Genomic DNA, 17,270 nt, shown 5'->3' on the forward strand with positions numbered 1-17,270 from the left:
GGTAAAGGCTAATTTTAATAAGTGGGTGTTTTCTTCCAGACATATTCGAAAGCACAAGCAAAAAGGCCACCTGTCATCACATTATGGGTTGTTGTAAGAAAACAGCAGTTTTAAATTGGCCTTTGCTCATAGAGCCTTCTAAGAAATATGGATTCAGAATGTCAGAGCTGGCAAGGCCCTGGGAGACCATCTGCGCCTGCCCCGTCTCAGGCCTCCTGATAGGAAGAATACACCCTGCAAACTTACCACTCACTCCTCCCGGAAGCTCCCACCGTGACAACCACCCTTACCACCAAAAGGTCTCTTCTAAAAGCCCATTTTATTTTATTTATTTATTTTTTAGAGACAAGGTCTCAGTCTGTTGTCCAGGCTGGAGTGCAGTGTTCTGATCATAGTTCACTGTTGCCTTGAACTCCTGGTTAAAGCCTTATTTTAGCAAAAAACAATTCCATGGGGTTTGAGAGGGGCCTTCCAGATTCAACTTCACATGGCGAAACCTCTGGGCAGCAGTGGTGCGGGACACAGGCCTTGGGGTGGTTTCTGAGATGTCTTGTGCGGGGAGTGTGACGGAAAGCCCTTCCCAGGCCTGTGTACAAACTCCTGTCTCACCCTCAAAACACTGTCAGTCAAAAAGATTCATGCTAGGCACTCCAGACATGCATCCTACAGACAGTGAGTGAGGCTCATTTGCCTAGGTTAGCGACAAGTCTATTCTGCTCTTTCCTGGCTACCTTTCCTTCTGATCACACTGGAGCTAAATCCCCAGGGTGTAGGGCAGCTCTTGCTTGGGAAGAAAGGGAGAAGGTGAAAAAAGCAGGGTATTATAGGGCAAAGAGGATGTTTTTAACTGGCCTCATTGGAAATATAAACATTCTTGAGATTTCTGTTTACTTCCTGTGACCAAGACTGTCAATAAATTGATAAAAGTGACAAGTTTTGTAAGTTGAGATAATGGGAAGGGAAGTTGGATTTACTGAGCAATCAACAATGGTGATGTGACACCAGTTTCAACAGTGAGCCCATGTGTTCCACACTCGAATGGAAGAGTGAAGGGAGGTGAGTGGGCGTCAGCCCGGGCTGCACCGGAGACTTGCTAGGAGAACAGACACAGTCTCCAGGTCCAGGCCCCAGCCCCAGAGCCTCTGAGGTAATGGCAGACGGCAAAAACCACAAACACAAATAAGACTGCTGGAGCACAAGGGTTTGCTGAACCCTTAATTCAGTCCTGCTATGCCTGGTGTCTGTTTAATTCATGAGTACAATGCTGAGATGGAGGAAGGGCGGCTACAGCAAGAGCAGGAGCCATCAGACACAAAAGCTGGTCAGCCCAAAGGATGCAGGGACATGCAAGGTTCCAAAGAAAGCTTTGTCCATGAAGCAGAAAGCATTCTTTTAAAGAGTCAGGGTCTCGCTATGATACCCAGGCTGACCTCAAGCGATCCTCCCACCTCAGCCTCTCGAGTAGGTGGGATGACAGGTGTGCGCCACTGCACCTGGCCACAGGATAGCATTTTTCAATGGAATGATGTTCACAGCAGAGTCTCGTTTCAGATACAAAATGATCTTCTTGAAAAGCAAACTGTGTAATTAGTTTCTTGTTCATTTAAAGTAAGCTATATTTTTATCCTCCCCAAAATCATTTTAAGGATATAGAGCTGATAAAAGAAACCTGGTCTTCATGAATTCCATGGATTCTCACTGTCTGATAGACTTCCAAGTCTAGCCCAGCTTCCAAACCACCACATGAACCTGAGCATTGCTCATGGTGAGTCCCAGACCCTTCTTGGCTAATCTGAGTAATTAGACTCATTGCAATTCTTAAAACAGCTTATCATTCTCAAATAGTCATTTGGCCTTAATGGGCATGTTTTTTACATTCAAAGTAAAAATGTAAGAGTTGAATCAGGGTGTTATGAAAAAACTACTGAGGTATTAACACTGAGAAAACATAGAAACTAGAACTGAATGAAGGTGCCCTTCCTCCTGCCTAGAAGGTCAGAGCAGTAAGAGTCAGGGACATGTACGAAACTAACAGCAAGCGACAAGAGGCAAATATGTAAAGCCAGCTCCACACTGCCCCTGAGTTCTGAAGCCAGGGCGAGGCAAGGCAGCCTGCACATCTGATACTGCCAGGGGGTCCCACCCAGCTGCCAGAATGATGCATGGCATGGTGTGCAGAGAAGAGGCCATGTTTAACTTGCTTGCTGCTAGTCTTGAACATTTGACCTCAGGTGAGCCACCCACCTCAGCCTCCCAAAGTACTGGGATTACAGTCTTTATCCACCGTGCCTGGCCAGAAATAACCTTAAGAAGTTTCCTTGCATTACAGGAAAAAAATAAATAAATAAGGGAGAAGGAAAAAATGGATACAGTTCCGAGCCTCTAACCACTGGCTGGCGTGGTTCACAGCAGGTCTTGCTCATTAAGAAACACCTTCTTGGTAAAGACAGGGAATTAGAGGGTTTGTGAGGGGCAGAGAGTGACTTTACAGGTACAAGAATGTCAGAGAATATCACAGAGAAAAACAGAATTGTACAACATAGCAATATTCAAAAACCCAACCTCTGCCAGAAGTTTTCCGGACAAAGCCAAGTGTGATGAATGCCTAGTTCCTTCGCGTTGGCTGGCCTGCAATTGCGAACACCAGGAAATAAGGAACACGCCACAGGAAAGGCACACGCGGAAGAAATCTTTCAGAACAAGCGTTATTTGAGGCATGCTTAAGTTCACCAGGGCTCCTCTGGAGAACAGACTAATTTCAGGAAAAGTTGTACTTTATTTTCAACTCAAATTCAAGAACTTATATTGATGTAACTTTAGAAATATTCTGGCAGCAGGCTAAAAGCCAGCATGGCCCCGATCTCTACATGCAAAGGCTCCATGAGGGAGAGCCCACTGCTGTTCAAAACACACGGGCAGCTTCACCAGAAATGGAGGGGGACACTTTTGGCTTTTGGCCAAAATCTGAAAATCCTCTGCCTTTCTCTTCAGATTTCTGGAGAAACAGCTGCCTAATTCTTTCCGTTTCTTAAGGAGGTGACAGTAAGCTCACATTTAGGCCCCGAGAAATCTGGAACATGGCTTGGCCTATAATTTATCAGGGAGCTGATCAGTAGCTATATCCCCTTGCAGCTTCATGAGCTCCACGGAATGACTAACCCTCTGGAGCCTGGGGATGGCCTCCAGGTGTCATGACACAAGGAAGAAGGCACAGATGGCAAAGGAAGGAAGAAACTGGAATGTTCCAAAATTAGTATTCTTCTCTAGACTGATGTCATATCTCACTACACCACTCTGGAAGTGAGGAGATCACTCATGATTTCTGAGTCCTAGGTGAAATCCTCATTTCCTCTTCAGGTGCTTGTGGACTGGAAATGCCCTGAGAGTCAGTGACCATGTGCTGAAGGCACAGCTGACAAGGCAGATCACACACATTAACAGGCAGCAGAGGCACGGAGACAGCACTCCAGAGCCACTTCCAGCAGGTGTCTGCCGCCCACACCCTACTGAGTCCTACCTTTGTGGTTGAAGATGCCCTCCATTTCCATGCTACTTCTGGAGTGGGCGATGCACAGTGAGCCACAGGGGACCAGGCCTTCTGCCGCTGGGGAGCGGTCCGTGGTCCGCACCAGACACCAGTCAGGCTTGTCATGCGGCCGCTCCAGAACTTCCACGGTCTGGCCGCGGCGGATGGTCAGCTCGTTGCTGTTGCAAGCGGTGAAGTCGTGGATCACCACTGTCAGCTCACAGCCTCCAGAAAGCTGGGGGGAACAGAGGAAGAGAGGACAGGTGAGCCACAGCGCCTTCAGGTGGAGCTGGGAACTCAGCCAGGTGGGTTCAGCGCCTCCCCTGCCCCGATGCTGTGTAATCACTGCACTCCCCATGTGAAAATATGATTTTTCTTATGAGCTTCCAAATTCCTTGAACCTGAGATGTCCTTTGTGTTCCTCACAAAGTGGTATTATATGTAATCATTTTTTTAACTTATAGCAAACCAAAAATAAACTCTACTTGAAGGCTATCGGGGGATTTTCATGAAATACAGTAATAAAATGAGATAAAGTTCTGTTGTAAATTTCTCTTCTGACCCAGTGTTGGGCGTTCCATGCTTTGGAGTATGTGGGCTCTTCAAGCATCACTTGGGTCAGGAAAGAGGCAGCCCCAAGAAAGGGACTGAACAGGCAACGGGCCACGACCCTGAAAGTGAAGCAAAGCACACCCGCCTCTCTTCAGAATCCTTCAAGCACCCCCTCCTGTTCATCCAAGGCTCCCCTTAGTCCCAGGCCCTCTGCCCTCAGATTCCTTCCAGGCTCCCCCTGACTCCAGGCTTCAACATGCGGCACCACGGGCTCTGCAGACATCGGCTTGTTTCCCAGAGGCCATGGATTTTCTGGCCTTCTGTTCCTCCCGCCTGACATTACTTTCCCTCCTTCTCTCTTACCATGCTCACTCCCATGTACACCTATTGAAACTCTTTTGGTCCTCAGAAGCCCATCCATAAACTGACGAAACACCCCATGGCCTCTGCCGGTAAAACAAGGGTAGGGTCTTATTACTATCTGATTCAGATGGCCTGAACCCTGGTGTGTGTTCCCTTAGACTGTAAACTCTGTGGGGACAGGGCTCATGTGCTCATTAACATCCCTCCTAAATAAGAATCTTGTTTTTTCTACATGAGAATCTTGAGACCAGTTTCTGGACTGTCCCAGGTTCCATCTCTGCTGTTTCTCCATGCCCCCCTGCATGGGTTCGTCATGCGCTGATTCCTCCCAAGCACATGTCCCAGTGTCAGACTGCTTCTGATCTGCAGAGCCTAGGACATGACTCACGATGCCTTCCCATCCCCTAAATCTGTTTCTCTTCCGGTGCTGCCTTTTGGGTAACAGTACCAACATTAAGTCACTAAAGCTAAAAAAAACCTCACTCTTTTCTTCTCCAAATGCTGTTGAGTAGACGTTAGGGCGGCTCTCTTGATCACTTCCTTTCTCTGCACTCCCACACCAATCTCTTCACTGGGTCCTGTAGGGTCTCCTGAGCAGGCCTCCCTGACAGACTCCAGGTTCTCCTTCCAAGCCATCTAAACACTGCTGGTAGGAGACCTTCTAAAAACATGTCATCCTCCTATGTAAAACCCTTACACACAAAGGCCTTAGCCCAGGATGCAAAGACCCACCCTCCCACAGCAGCCAGAAGCACCTCCCTCCTCCTCCTGAGGGGTACTGCCTGTAACTAGACCATACCATCCCCCTTGCTGAAAGCCCCCACCTCACTTCTATTCTAAGCTCCCCATCGGCTCCCTCTGAGAAGGCCCTCCCCTCCCGTGTCTGCCCTCCATGGCACCTCAATTCTGAAACGAGCCATGGCTGGAGTTATACAGGTGTGTGTCTGCCCTCATTACAGGGAAGCAGGTTCACCTTAGTCTTCTGCCAACTTTCCATGCCTGGACTGAGAGGGCAAAGACAGGGCCAGGCACAGTCACCCTGAGTCCTCCGGGGCCAATGGTGGCAAGCATGTGGCTTAGAGAAGCTGTTAGTAGTGGGGCTCCTCCTCAGCCTGCCTCGTAGTGCTCTGTATCCAGCTGGCATTCAAGTATTTGTAAAATGAAAAAGACAAGATACATATGCTCTAAAAATGAAGGCACTGCATTTGAAAACCCAAAACGAAGCCTAGATTTTTGTCACTCGTTTTAGGAGCTCATTCTGCTGTGCTTAGCCTGCAGCCGCTCACCTCTCTCCTGTCGCCTCCTGCTAAAGTGCAACAGCCCAGACAAACCACAGGGACGCAAGAGTGTGCTGCAGGCTATGGGCTGCTGTGGGAGTGGGAGGTGGGAGGAGGTGAGGAGGGAACGGCCCAGCCTCCTGCTGTGAAACATCCCCTGTTGGGAGTCCACCGAGCACAAGCCTACACCCAGAGACCCGGGAGTCCATACGTCCTCCGATGGCTCACACTCCCGAGCAGAATTCTGGGGCCACCTCCTTGTGCTGAGGACCTCTGGGAGTCTCTATCATGCTCTGTGCTATTGATTACCCTTCTGTTCTAAAAGCCTATCTTTTAAGAGAAAGTTCAGATAGTCAGAATAAGAAACACATGTCCACTAGATAACCACAAAGATCCAAACAAAACCAAACCCTTCCACCATGAAGCACAGTATCGACAAAATGAATCAGCTTTGCTAGGCTGCAAGGAAAATTTTCATAAATTCCCTTCTCAATCTTACACACTTCTCTGTGGAAAACCCATGCTAAATTTTATAGGTCTCTGAACAATCAAAGATGCTGATGTTAAAAGTTCAAAGGTAGAGGCCCAGCCTGGAAAAGAACTTTCCTTGTAGAACCACACTCATGGAGGGTTAGTCCTGTGGCTTACAGCTGGAGCGCTTCCTGTTCCTGGAACACAGGACCAGTCTGCAGGCCCCGGAGGAGGGTCCAGCTTGCCATGGCCCCCTGGACCTGCCCTTCCCAGGCCTCTCGGTAGGGCCTGAGCTCCCCAGTGACGGCACCTGCTGCTTTGCTGAGTGCAAGTGAGAAGTTTCCAGCAGAAACCCACTGGCCTTCCCTGACATTCTTCCAGCAGCCCCCACTCCCGGACGCTGGGAAGTGCAGTCTCATCACCTGCCCTCTGGCTGCCTCATTCTCCAGAGTCTTATTAATTTTCCAGAGGGCTCAAAGCCATGGGCTGTGGGTGGGGGAAGGGTGGGAAGGGGAGAGAGGGGGCTGCCCAGAAAGGAGGATTAAGCTAGACTTTATTTCTGGCACTGATTTTTTAGGCCCTTACAGAGTAATCAAAACTATTGGAAACATCTGTGTACTTGACAGAACAGAAGAAATAAAATCAAGCATGTTCTGCCAAAGAATCATATACTAAGTTAAAATTCCTTTTTAAAGGCTTTTGAGAACTTGTTAAGAAAATCCAACACCAGAATATTTCACACAGCACTATAATTATCATTTTAAAAATCTTCATATCTGCCAGTAAATCAACTGCCTTTACCCAGAGAGAGAGAGAGAGAGAGAGAGAGAGAGAGAGAGGACCTATACCCCGAAGAGGAGGAGTAAGTGAATGGTTTCTAGCCCAGAGAAGAGCTGTCCTGTGGATGCGTCTCAGCGCTCACATCCGATAGTTCGTGCTACAAAACATCTCTTTGAAACCAGGTTTGCTAATTAAAAAAAAGAAAACCAACAAAACTTTTCTGTGTATGTTGCATTGAGGAAGCAATGCGAATTATTACTGCTTTTTAAGAAAAATTAAACTCCGAACTAGAAAACATTCAGCCATTATCTTGTATGTTATGCCTGATGGAGGTCTTGACTTTCAGACAGTTTCTATCCTCGGTTGAAAGAGTTACCATTTTATTTATCTAGTTTAAAAATTCACTTTTCTTTCTAACCATATTTTGTAGGAGTTCTCACAGTATCTTTGTTGTTTCTATGTATTTAACGGGTTTCTGTCATGGGCTCCCACCACATGCATTTAATTTAGGATTGCAATTTGTGAAAAATCGCACTTTCCACGACTCACATTAACACTTGCGAGATTCCTATCAGAAGATGGATTTTTTTTTTAAAACCTTTCAACTTTTCACAATTGAAAAAATGAATGTGGCCACTAGTTACCTTGCAGACACACACTCATGGAGTGGTTCCACAATGATTTGCATGACAATAAAACAGCCTTAATTGGACCAGGGGCCTGGGACCCAGCACTAATGTGCTTCTTCCAAAGACTATACCATGTCTCTCTTTAGGCCGATACATATGGACAATTAGCAAAATCAAATCAGGGTTCCTTTCCTGAATTCTTTCCAGAATGACTGAAAATAAACACTTAATGTGTTTCACCCGAGAGAATGAAATACTCATCTCCGGTTGCAAGCATGTGAACCTTCAACAATTGCCACCCAGAACAGAATTCTACTTTTCATGTTTTCCAAAGAAACCATGTCATATCATCGTCTTGCCCGAATGCAGTTAATGGCGGTAACTAACAAGAGCCGTGGCTGGGGACTTCTCACACTGCGGCTGTCACACCTCCCTTTGCTCCTCAGAACACCCCCGCCCTGGGCACTATAAGGAGGCATGTATGACTCTCCACAGACAGCAGCAACCCTGGTTTGAGTTACCCAGCTCGATGAGTTCCGGGCAGGCTCTGACCGGGAGGCTCTCTAGGACTGCACGGTGGGTGTGCGGTCTTTGCTGCGAACAGTTCTACTTCAACAAGAGTCTAATGTGGTAAAGATCAACTGCAGGTGGGTTCTGGCCAATCTTCTGAGAGCAATTCAAAAGCAAAAGGGGAATGTGGCCCTATAAAAGCCATTTTCCCCTAAAGAACAAAGGGTATGAACTCCTGTGAACCGTCACATCCTACAGCCGACTATGGTTCAGTCATTCAGAAACCTCACAAAAGGGTCTTGCGGTTCCGTGAAGGTTTCACACTGAGTAGGCCAAGAAACGATGACTCGGTTAAAGGGAATTAGAGAGTACAGCTCTATTACTAGCAATGGTTACCAAAAAAGGCAACTACAGGCAGCTAGAACAATTTCCCAAATAAATGGGCTCCCAGCACCCAAGCTTCTCCACAGGGCAGCTTCACGGAGCCTGGCTGATCAGCAGGCATCTAACGGGAACAACACCCTCCGTGCTCACGCCGACGCCAAAGCCACTTTACATCGGGCCAGATTCCAAGAAGCGTTCACTAAAATCTGCCACTTCGAGTTTAAGAGGAAGATTATTGTGATAGGCTCTGATACACTAGGGGTACAAAAAGAAACCTGTGAGGACCTAACAATGGTTAAATGGTAAACTTTGTTTTTTTTTAAACCATAATTAAAATAAATAAAAATTGGTGAGAAAACATTTTCAAAACCAGAGTATGTTACCACACTCTCCACTGTACCCAGGAAAGAATGAGTGAGGACAGCGTTTGAGGGTGCCAGTCCCTCTCCTGTCTACTCACATGGCCACACACTGCTTTTCTGATGTGAACACTAAGCTTGGGAGACTTCTTTGAGTGTGTTATATACATGAATTGGAATGAAATATTAGATGAAAAAAGGCTGCATTTAAGACACAACTAAAAAGGTGAGGCGAATCAGAGAGCGGACAGCATCTATGTATTATTAGGCTTCAAGAGTTCACAGAAGCTCACCTGGACCAACGCTGTCCTTCTTGCTTTTAGTATACTTGAATGAGAAATGCCAGAGGCGCTGTGCAGGCCCCACTGGCGGCACTGCTGCGAGCCAGGTAAACGCTTTTTGGCTATGAAGTGGAAAAGGCAATGAGTGCTGGGAAGCAAGCAGCTGAAAAATACCTGCCTCACTTAGTGCATTCACCGAGGCTCTGGAAAGGAAGAAACTTCTTAGGACAATTTAACCCGAAACAACCTGTTTGCTGTATTTCCTGAGTGACCAAAGCAATCTTTTATTCAGGAAACGTAACTGAAATACCTCTTTTTGTCTTTAGTGGAGGGACACCGATCTGAGATCTAACGTTAATTAGCAGACCTCAGCCAGCTAATGTTCACCAGCTGATCTGGCCCTCACCAGGAAGCGCAACCAGAATCAGTACCTGCTTCAAGTCTGAATCGCAACTTTATCACTGTCTCCAGCTGTGACTTTGAGCATGTTGTGTAAAATTCACTTTAAAAAGCACTTTTCAGTGTTCTACTATTTATAAACACTTAATTTGTTATATTTCTAACCAAACTTTAAAAAACATCTGTCTTTTCTTAGAACTGAGCTTTCTACTTCTGCCTGAGGGATTTTGTTTTTCTGATTGGGTAACTGAAATGATCAAAGACGACATTCATTTCGTGGTTTTATGAGAGTACTTAAAAACTCATCTAAAAAAATACTACAGAAAGCCACATCACTTAGAAAAATAGAAAACAAACATGAGTAAAGGAAGGAAGCAAATGTCACATGGAACCCACAGCTCAGAGCATGCCAGGAGAGCGGGGCTCTGTCTCCTTATTCATTCTTGAGTGCTGAACACCTACTGTGGGGATGGTACACAGTGGGTGGTCAACAAATAGCTGAGAATAAATGAACCTACCCTGTGAACATTAGCTCATCGTATATGCATGTAGCTAAGATGAAAGATGAATAGCTGGAAAGATGCTTTATGCAAGACTCTCCCCCTTCTGCAGTCACTGTGCCCATTCCACACACAGAATTTTGCAGTTGAGCCACCACAATTCATCAGGCCAGGCACTGAAGTAGAGCATGTCATAGGACAGCTTCCAGCTCCTAACAAGTGCAATACAATCAATAGCTAAATCCACTGCAGCCACGAGTGTGCAGATGGAGGAAAGGGAGGCTGAAATTGACAGGAACCTGCAACAGCAGCAATGCAGGCCAACAGTCGGAGTGAGGCAGGAGGAAGCCATGTGTATAATGGAGACACGGAAACTGAGTATTCAGCGCTTGGAAGACGCTAGGCACTGACCTAAATACATTACACATGAGTAGTACTATCATCCCCATTTACAGATGAGGAAACAGGCTCAGAGAGGTGAGGTGACTTGCCCAAGACCACCAGCTGCTGAGGCAGAGGCCAGAGGTTTGCTAGTGGGCGCATCCTTGCTCTTGACTGCCTGCTCATAGGTGTGCTGTCCACGCTATGCCACTGCCACGTACACTCTGAGTAAAGAAAGGTCAACTGTGGTTGCAAGTGCTCTTTCTAAAGGATGTTAAAACCAGCACCCTCCTGTGGAAAAGGCTCACTGAATTAAATAACTCAATTTCATGATTACATGCGGCAAACCTACCTGAGGTCCTGGGAAACTAGGAGCCCTGGGCTGGCCAGGAGGTGAACAGCCTCCTCTCTGAGCAGCTGCAGCTGGAGGGGAGGGTGTGGGGCACCTTTGTGCCTGGCGGCGCCACCCTACACCTTCTATGCAGTTAACAGAGGCAGGAAGTGGGCCTGCAGGACAACCTCGGAAGGCTGAATGCAGGCATCATTAGATTGATATACACCCTTACTCAAGACCGTGAATTAGGCCATAGTTCAAAATGTACTGGCATTAATTACTTTAAATACTACCTCAACGCTGCAATTTATGGAGGACCAAGCAAGTTCCTGCAGTGTAGAACGTCACTTGACAGAAAGAGCTGACTGCTTTTCTGTATTTTAAAATACATGGAACCGTGGCCAGGCACGGTGGTTCATGTCTGTAATCCCAGGACTCTGGGAAACCGAGGCGGGCAGATCACCTGCGATCAGGAGTTTAAGATCAGCCTGGCCAACATGACAAAACCTCGTCTCTACTAAAAACATAAAAATTAGCTGCTGTTGGTGTGTGCATGTAATCTCATCCACTCGGGAGGCTGAGGAAGGAGAACTACTTGAACCCAGGGGGCGGAAGAGGTTGCAGTGAGCCAAGATTGTCCCACTTCACATCAATCTGGAAGACAGAGCGAGACTCCATTTCAAAACAAAAAAATAATACATAGAACCTCATGTTTCCAACAGTGCTAAGACTTCATTAAGAATAACTGAAACTGGCTGGATGCAGTGGCTCATGCCTATAATCCCAGCATTTTAAGAGGCTGAGGTGAGAGGATTGCTTGAGGCCAGGAGTTTGAGACCAGGCTGGGAAACACAGTGCAACTTTATCTGTACCAAAAAAACAAAAAAAAAGAAACCCAACTAGTCAGGCACAGTAGTGTACACTTACAGTCCCAGCTATTTGGGGGGCCAGGCAAGGATCACTTGAGCTTAGTTCAAAACTACAGTGAGCGCTGACCACATCACTGCACTCCAGCCTGGGTGACACAGTGAGATCCTATCTCAGGAATTTAAATAACAAAAAAAAAAAGTAACTGAAACCAGTTATGTTTTTTAAATATGTGAATCCATATATTCATGTTATAAGCTTGGGGAGGGGGTCCACATGAAGTGTCAGTCTCAATGGAATTTCTCACTCACTAGAAATAAGAACCATATGGCCTGAGATTCGAAAGGTAGCTCACACCTGGGCCCTGCTGGCTCTGGCCGGCTTTTCCACAGGATTCCTCATCTCACCTCGGCCATTTCTCCAAGTTGGCCGCGAGATGCTTTGCTCTACAATACACAGCAGTTTGAGTCCCACGATTTCTATTTTCTTTGTAATATGAATTTTAGTTAAATGATATAAATCACAGACTAATAAGGGAGAGACTGGGAAAAAAAAAAACTTCTTAAAGATGCTTCTTTAGTATAGTAAAAATACTTAGCTCCAAATTTGGCTCTTACATGAAACAATAAGGTCTGGAAAAGGACAGATGATTCAATGTACGTTCTGTGTCTGGCTGCGGCCCTCTGCTGCTGGGCGGCCTTGCAGAGGGCCTGGATCTCTGCAGTGCCCCAGGCCTGGCTCGGCACTCTCCTCCCTACCACAGGGAGATGCGCTCAGGACAGATGAGATAAGAATCTGGAAAGCACTTGATTTCTTTGGAATCCAAATTATATTTTCATAAGATCATTGTATCAGGCTAAGTACCATGGAGATCAGCAAGAATCAGTACTACACTCACTTCTGGAACAAAGAGAAGGCATATTTTAAAACTGATGTTTTCTACGTAGGAAACGTGCTGCTGGGGCCTGTGGCTCATGGCTAACCCCACTCTGCTGACAGTGCTCCCTGGAAAGAAGGTGTCTCCAGGGCCCCTCCTCCAAACTCTCCCTAAACCCTGTGTGCCTCTTTTGAGAATTACTAACAGCTCTGGCAGATAACTTTTGTCTTCAGAATCCTCCAAGAGGCCGAGTCAAAAACATTCCCCCACCTAGTTTCTCAAATGGAACCAAATTCCATGATAACAGCTAACTAATAACAGACATCATAAATTAAGTGAAACAGGCAGAATGTGGTTAAGTGGCTTCCCCCGGGTTATGAGAGGCTGCTTAAACTTAAACTACACAGGGCAGAAAGAACTTCGAGACTTAGGAAAGTTACCATCACTGGAGATGGGGCTGCTGGTTAAGCCTGGTTCAGAGGGACAGTGCATGCTGGAAACTGACTACGGAAAGGATGTAGGCCTTGATTTTCAAAACGTATTCTTGAGTCATCTATTGACTTTCAGCTGTTCTGCTAAAGAGGCATATGGCAGGAGATGGCTAAGAGAAAAACCTCACAAAAGCAGAGGACAACACAGACATGGGGGGGAGCAAACATGCACCCTCTTTTTTGTAAGGCCACATGGGTATGTCCTCTCCAAACTCCAAATTCTGACTTACGGGCAAGTCTCATAAACGCAGGTCTCCAGAACAGAAGGAGACATCCACTGTAGTTTTGTTCTCACGAGGCAACACTTCATCCTTTCTGTGCTTTAGAGTCTACTAAGGACTGATGCTTTCAGCAAGTGGCATTAAGAACATTCACCAGGTCCGTTTAAGAAACAGTCTGCAGTGTCTTTCCTTCAAGATGGTTAACAACCATGAGAATACCAGGGTGAGTGTCACTGCATGGCAGGCTGTGGTCCTCATTAAGAAAGAACATCCCAGGAGCTGGGTTAGGGAGGCAATGGCTGAACTGGCAGGAGACCCTTCAGGAATTTCTGAGCTCCGGAATAAAGTTTAGGGACAACACGTCAGATGAGGTAAAGAGAAACTGGTGAATTATCTTCACAGATAGAATATCTAATAGGGAGCTTTCTTAACATTTTCATATCCTAGGGAACTGCTAGGATAAAATTATGCGTGTGTGTGTGTTTGGCAAATCTATACTTTTCTGATAGTGATTTATTCTTCCTCTCTTGTTGGATACAAATGTAATTTGCTGTATTCCCAGTTCACATAAGCCTTCCCTATTATGCTATAACAGATGTGAAGTCGTGCTAATTTCACTACTCCTAAACTCCAGGATAGAGAGACCTATTTCTGTTCAAGCTGCTGGGGAATCCAGCCACGTGCCTTAGGGGTCAGGGCTGTCGTGGGGGCTGAGAAGAGGTGGGTACCAGTCAAGGAATTCTCTCCATGAAGGAGATGACTTGTGGCACCAGCAACTCTGTCCAGAATGATGAGCTGGAGACTCCAGAGCCTCTTCCTGAATAGAGCGGTCATTTCCACACTCCCAGGCCACCCATTTATCCATGAACTACCTGAGGAAACAAGTTGCCCTTGCTTCTTAGACCAACTTCCAAAAAAGGAATCTTCCAAAGCTAACTTTTCCACTTAGTTCTTTAGCAATTTCATTTAAAGAATTTACCTTTAAAAAAAAAAAACAAAAAACCTAAACTTTTGAACTCTAAGGTAAATCCAGAGCAGAGCCCTAGGAGAGTTTATCTTATAAGAATGGGAATTTGGGGCTTGACGGTGATCTCAGAGTCTGTGAAATGCCCTGAATGAAGGCTACTTTCCCACGAACTGGAGCAGCTACGATTCGACTTTTCTTTCAGGTGGCAGCCTCATGTAAACTCAACAGATAATCCCCTCGATTACTTTATTAAAAAGTAAAATAAAATACAAAAATAAATTATGAATATTACTTTAACACAACATTTCCAAGCTCAAACTTTATTTCTTTAACCTTGCCAATGGCCATGGGTGGAGTCTCAGGGAGCAATGCTATTAGGCTCCAGATGCCTGAACATGTCATTTATCGTATTTCTTTTTACTACACACCAAGAAATATTTGCTGAATGCCAATACACAGAGCCTTGAACAAAACAAAATGAGAAATTCTTTTTATTCTCTGGTCTTGTCATTCTAACCACTCTAAGTCCTAGGATCTACTTACTGAACCCAAAAAGTATAATGAGAAAAAAACTAATCACTCAAACTAGGATACTGAAAAATAAAATCACTGCAGCAGAGCAATATTTTAAATCTACTCACTCCTGTCTTAGAAACTAGAACATTAAGTATCACGAATCCTTCTGCAAAACCAAGTGAGAAAAGACCATAGTCTGGGACTAAAAGATGTACTGTGGAAATGACCCTCCAAATACTGGACTCCGTCGTCTGTCTGCAATCAATTCCCAAGGATGGTGAGGTCAGGGTGTCTTTCCCTCCTACAAATGAGTGGGCTGCGGAAATGATATGCAGAGAACAGACTCCTGTGTCTCCTGACGGGGACAAAGGTCTCATGAAATGAGGTCCGACTTGCATTGGGGAATGAGAAACTCAGCAATTCTGGGCTGATAAATCCCCTATTTACTGTCAACTTCTAAAAAAAAAATTCAGTCTAGCATTCTAGGAATATAACAGAACACACTCATCTTGGCAGGTACAGAAGACTTCATTAAGATCAGTGTTCTCCATTGGCTATAATAGAGAACTTTTTGCCTTCTATCCATCATGTAAACCCAGGAATCCAAATTCTATTAGCAATTTACCTTGCAGGTTTTTTGGATTCTATCAAAACTAATTCATGAGATACTCCAGGCTGCTTTTGAAGAATATATACCTATACAAACTGTTTTGATAAAAATCAGATCTAGCTCACACTGTGTCACTAGTCATCACTGTTACCAATTCCAGGGCATGTTTTCTATGTTCTGCTTGCACCCTATGGTTCTGAGCGGGCATCACAGGGCCACACCCCCACTTCCCTTCCATGGGAGCAGCTCTGCTCCTACACTGCTGTGAGTTCTTACTATGTTACCCTGGCATCACTCTGAACCCACAGAAGCTGGACTTTCTTATACCAGGAGCACCTCTTCCAGGTCCTCAACGTGGTCGGTCCTGATCTCTGCTTCACAGAACTTCCTTCTGGTGACCACTCCTCTAAGGGACAGCCACATAAAGCCTGTGTAACTGGTCTTGCTAACGTTTGCACCTCATGTGGACTGTGCAGACATGCCAGAGTGACAACTTCTTAGTCACAGCATGACCTCCTGAAACTCATGCCTGCTTGCTCTAAGTCCACTGACTGACATGCCCTGTGCCAAACCTGTTTGGATAATGTCCTGGACCCACTAATGGCCCTGGCCCAAGGACACCTCTCTCCCCACCCACTCGCTGTCCTCCAGGGGTGCCGTGTGACCCCCAGAACCTGTAAGCCACACTCTTTATTTCCATCTTGTGTCTCTCCTAGTCGCTGGAGGGGAGATCCATCTTAAAGATCCTAAGTTAAAACACATGCTGGCGTTCTGTGTAGGATTTTATTTTGAGTGATAGGGTCTTCTGCTTAGGAATAAGATTAAAAAGCCTAAGAACGTCCTGTAACACACTTGGCACTGCAAAGGGCAGGATGGAAAGAGTTGAATGAGTTCTCCTGAGTCCTCAGGATTCAAGTTTTCTCACCCCGATCTCCCAACTCTCTGCATCACCACAGGATCCTGACACCACTCCTGGCACATATCATCTGCTTGAAAATATGATGACAAACTGCGAGTAACAGAAAGGAGGGGGCTGCTTTGATCAGAGACCAGCACATTCTCTCCACACACAAAATGCCGGAACGGCTCACCTTATCGCTGTCCAGCGTGTTCTGAGACGTCCGCGAGGCGATGGATATCGTATCAGGCTGGCTGCTGCCATCTCCTTGGCTGTCCAGATCTTCTCCATCCCTGGAAGTGCAAAGAAACTTTTAGTTCCTGACGCTGCTGATCTGGCAGTCACTGGAGAAGCAACTGATTTGTTTAATGAGCTAACTAGCAGCCTTCACCAGTGCCTGCTGCTACCAGGATGCGGCCAATGGTCACAGCACCCTTCACTGAGCGCAAGCGTTCTGCTAGCCACTGTGCTGAGTGTTTAAAATATATCATCCCATTGGATTCCCATCATCATAAAATAGAGTTGATAGGATAGTTTCCATTTTAAAAACGAGAAAGCAATAATGTCTCGATGCTTTCTAATTTATGCAAGGTCATGTGCATGATTTAGACATGTGCCCTGCATGTGCTCGGGTGAGAAAGGCAAAACAATGGGGGGTTTGCACACAGCCCTCATTTACTTTAAGCCCATAGAGGCTCGTATCTTGACAAAGCAGTTTTATTACTAAGTAAGATGTTACCACAAATGGCAGTTTTAAAAACATACTCCTTGAAATGTTTGAGAAATTATTTTTGAAGGAGAGTGAGCTAATACCGCCTCGTCCCTTCCTCCCAGATACACAGACCTCCAGCGGTGCCATGCACGCACCTCCTTCCCTTCTGTCTTGTGGCGGGGGCGGTCTTGGGGATGTGGATGGGCTCTTTCAGGGCTCCCTTCAGGTGGATCGTCCGCTCCTGGATGACTTCGCGGATGTGCTTTATCCAGTCCTGTTTGTTCTCTATACTGGAAGCCTTAACAAGGTGTTAGTGTTGCTTAGGATACGGAAGGGCTCTTTCCAGACCCTGCACTAACTACACC

The 17,270-nt window shown here is 46.0% G+C and overlaps 1 protein-coding gene across 7 annotated transcripts in view; it reads right to left on the minus strand.

Moving 5' to 3' along the window:
- Positions 1 to 17,270, minus strand: part of TRIO (trio Rho guanine nucleotide exchange factor) — a 376,037-nt gene that overhangs the window by 86,956 nt on the left and 271,811 nt on the right. For all 7 annotated transcript variants that reach the window (XR_013532357.1, XR_013532356.1, XM_035291759.3 and 4 more), the window contains 3 exons: positions 17,061 to 17,203; positions 16,387 to 16,486; positions 3,518 to 3,761 (listed from right to left, as the gene is read on the minus strand). Coding sequence is in view for 5 of the 7 variants with exons in the window: in XM_035291759.3 (XP_035147650.2) it covers positions 3,518 to 3,761; positions 16,387 to 16,486; positions 17,061 to 17,203 (487 nt within the window). In the remaining 2 variants the exon portion in view is untranslated. The remainder of the gene's footprint in view (positions 1 to 3,517; positions 3,762 to 16,386; positions 16,487 to 17,060; positions 17,204 to 17,270) is intronic.

The sequence above is a fragment of the Callithrix jacchus genome, chromosome 2 (genome assembly GCF_049354715.1).
Source record: "Callithrix jacchus isolate 240 chromosome 2, calJac240_pri, whole genome shotgun sequence".
Lineage (NCBI taxonomy): Eukaryota > Metazoa > Chordata > Mammalia > Primates > Cebidae > Callithrix > Callithrix jacchus.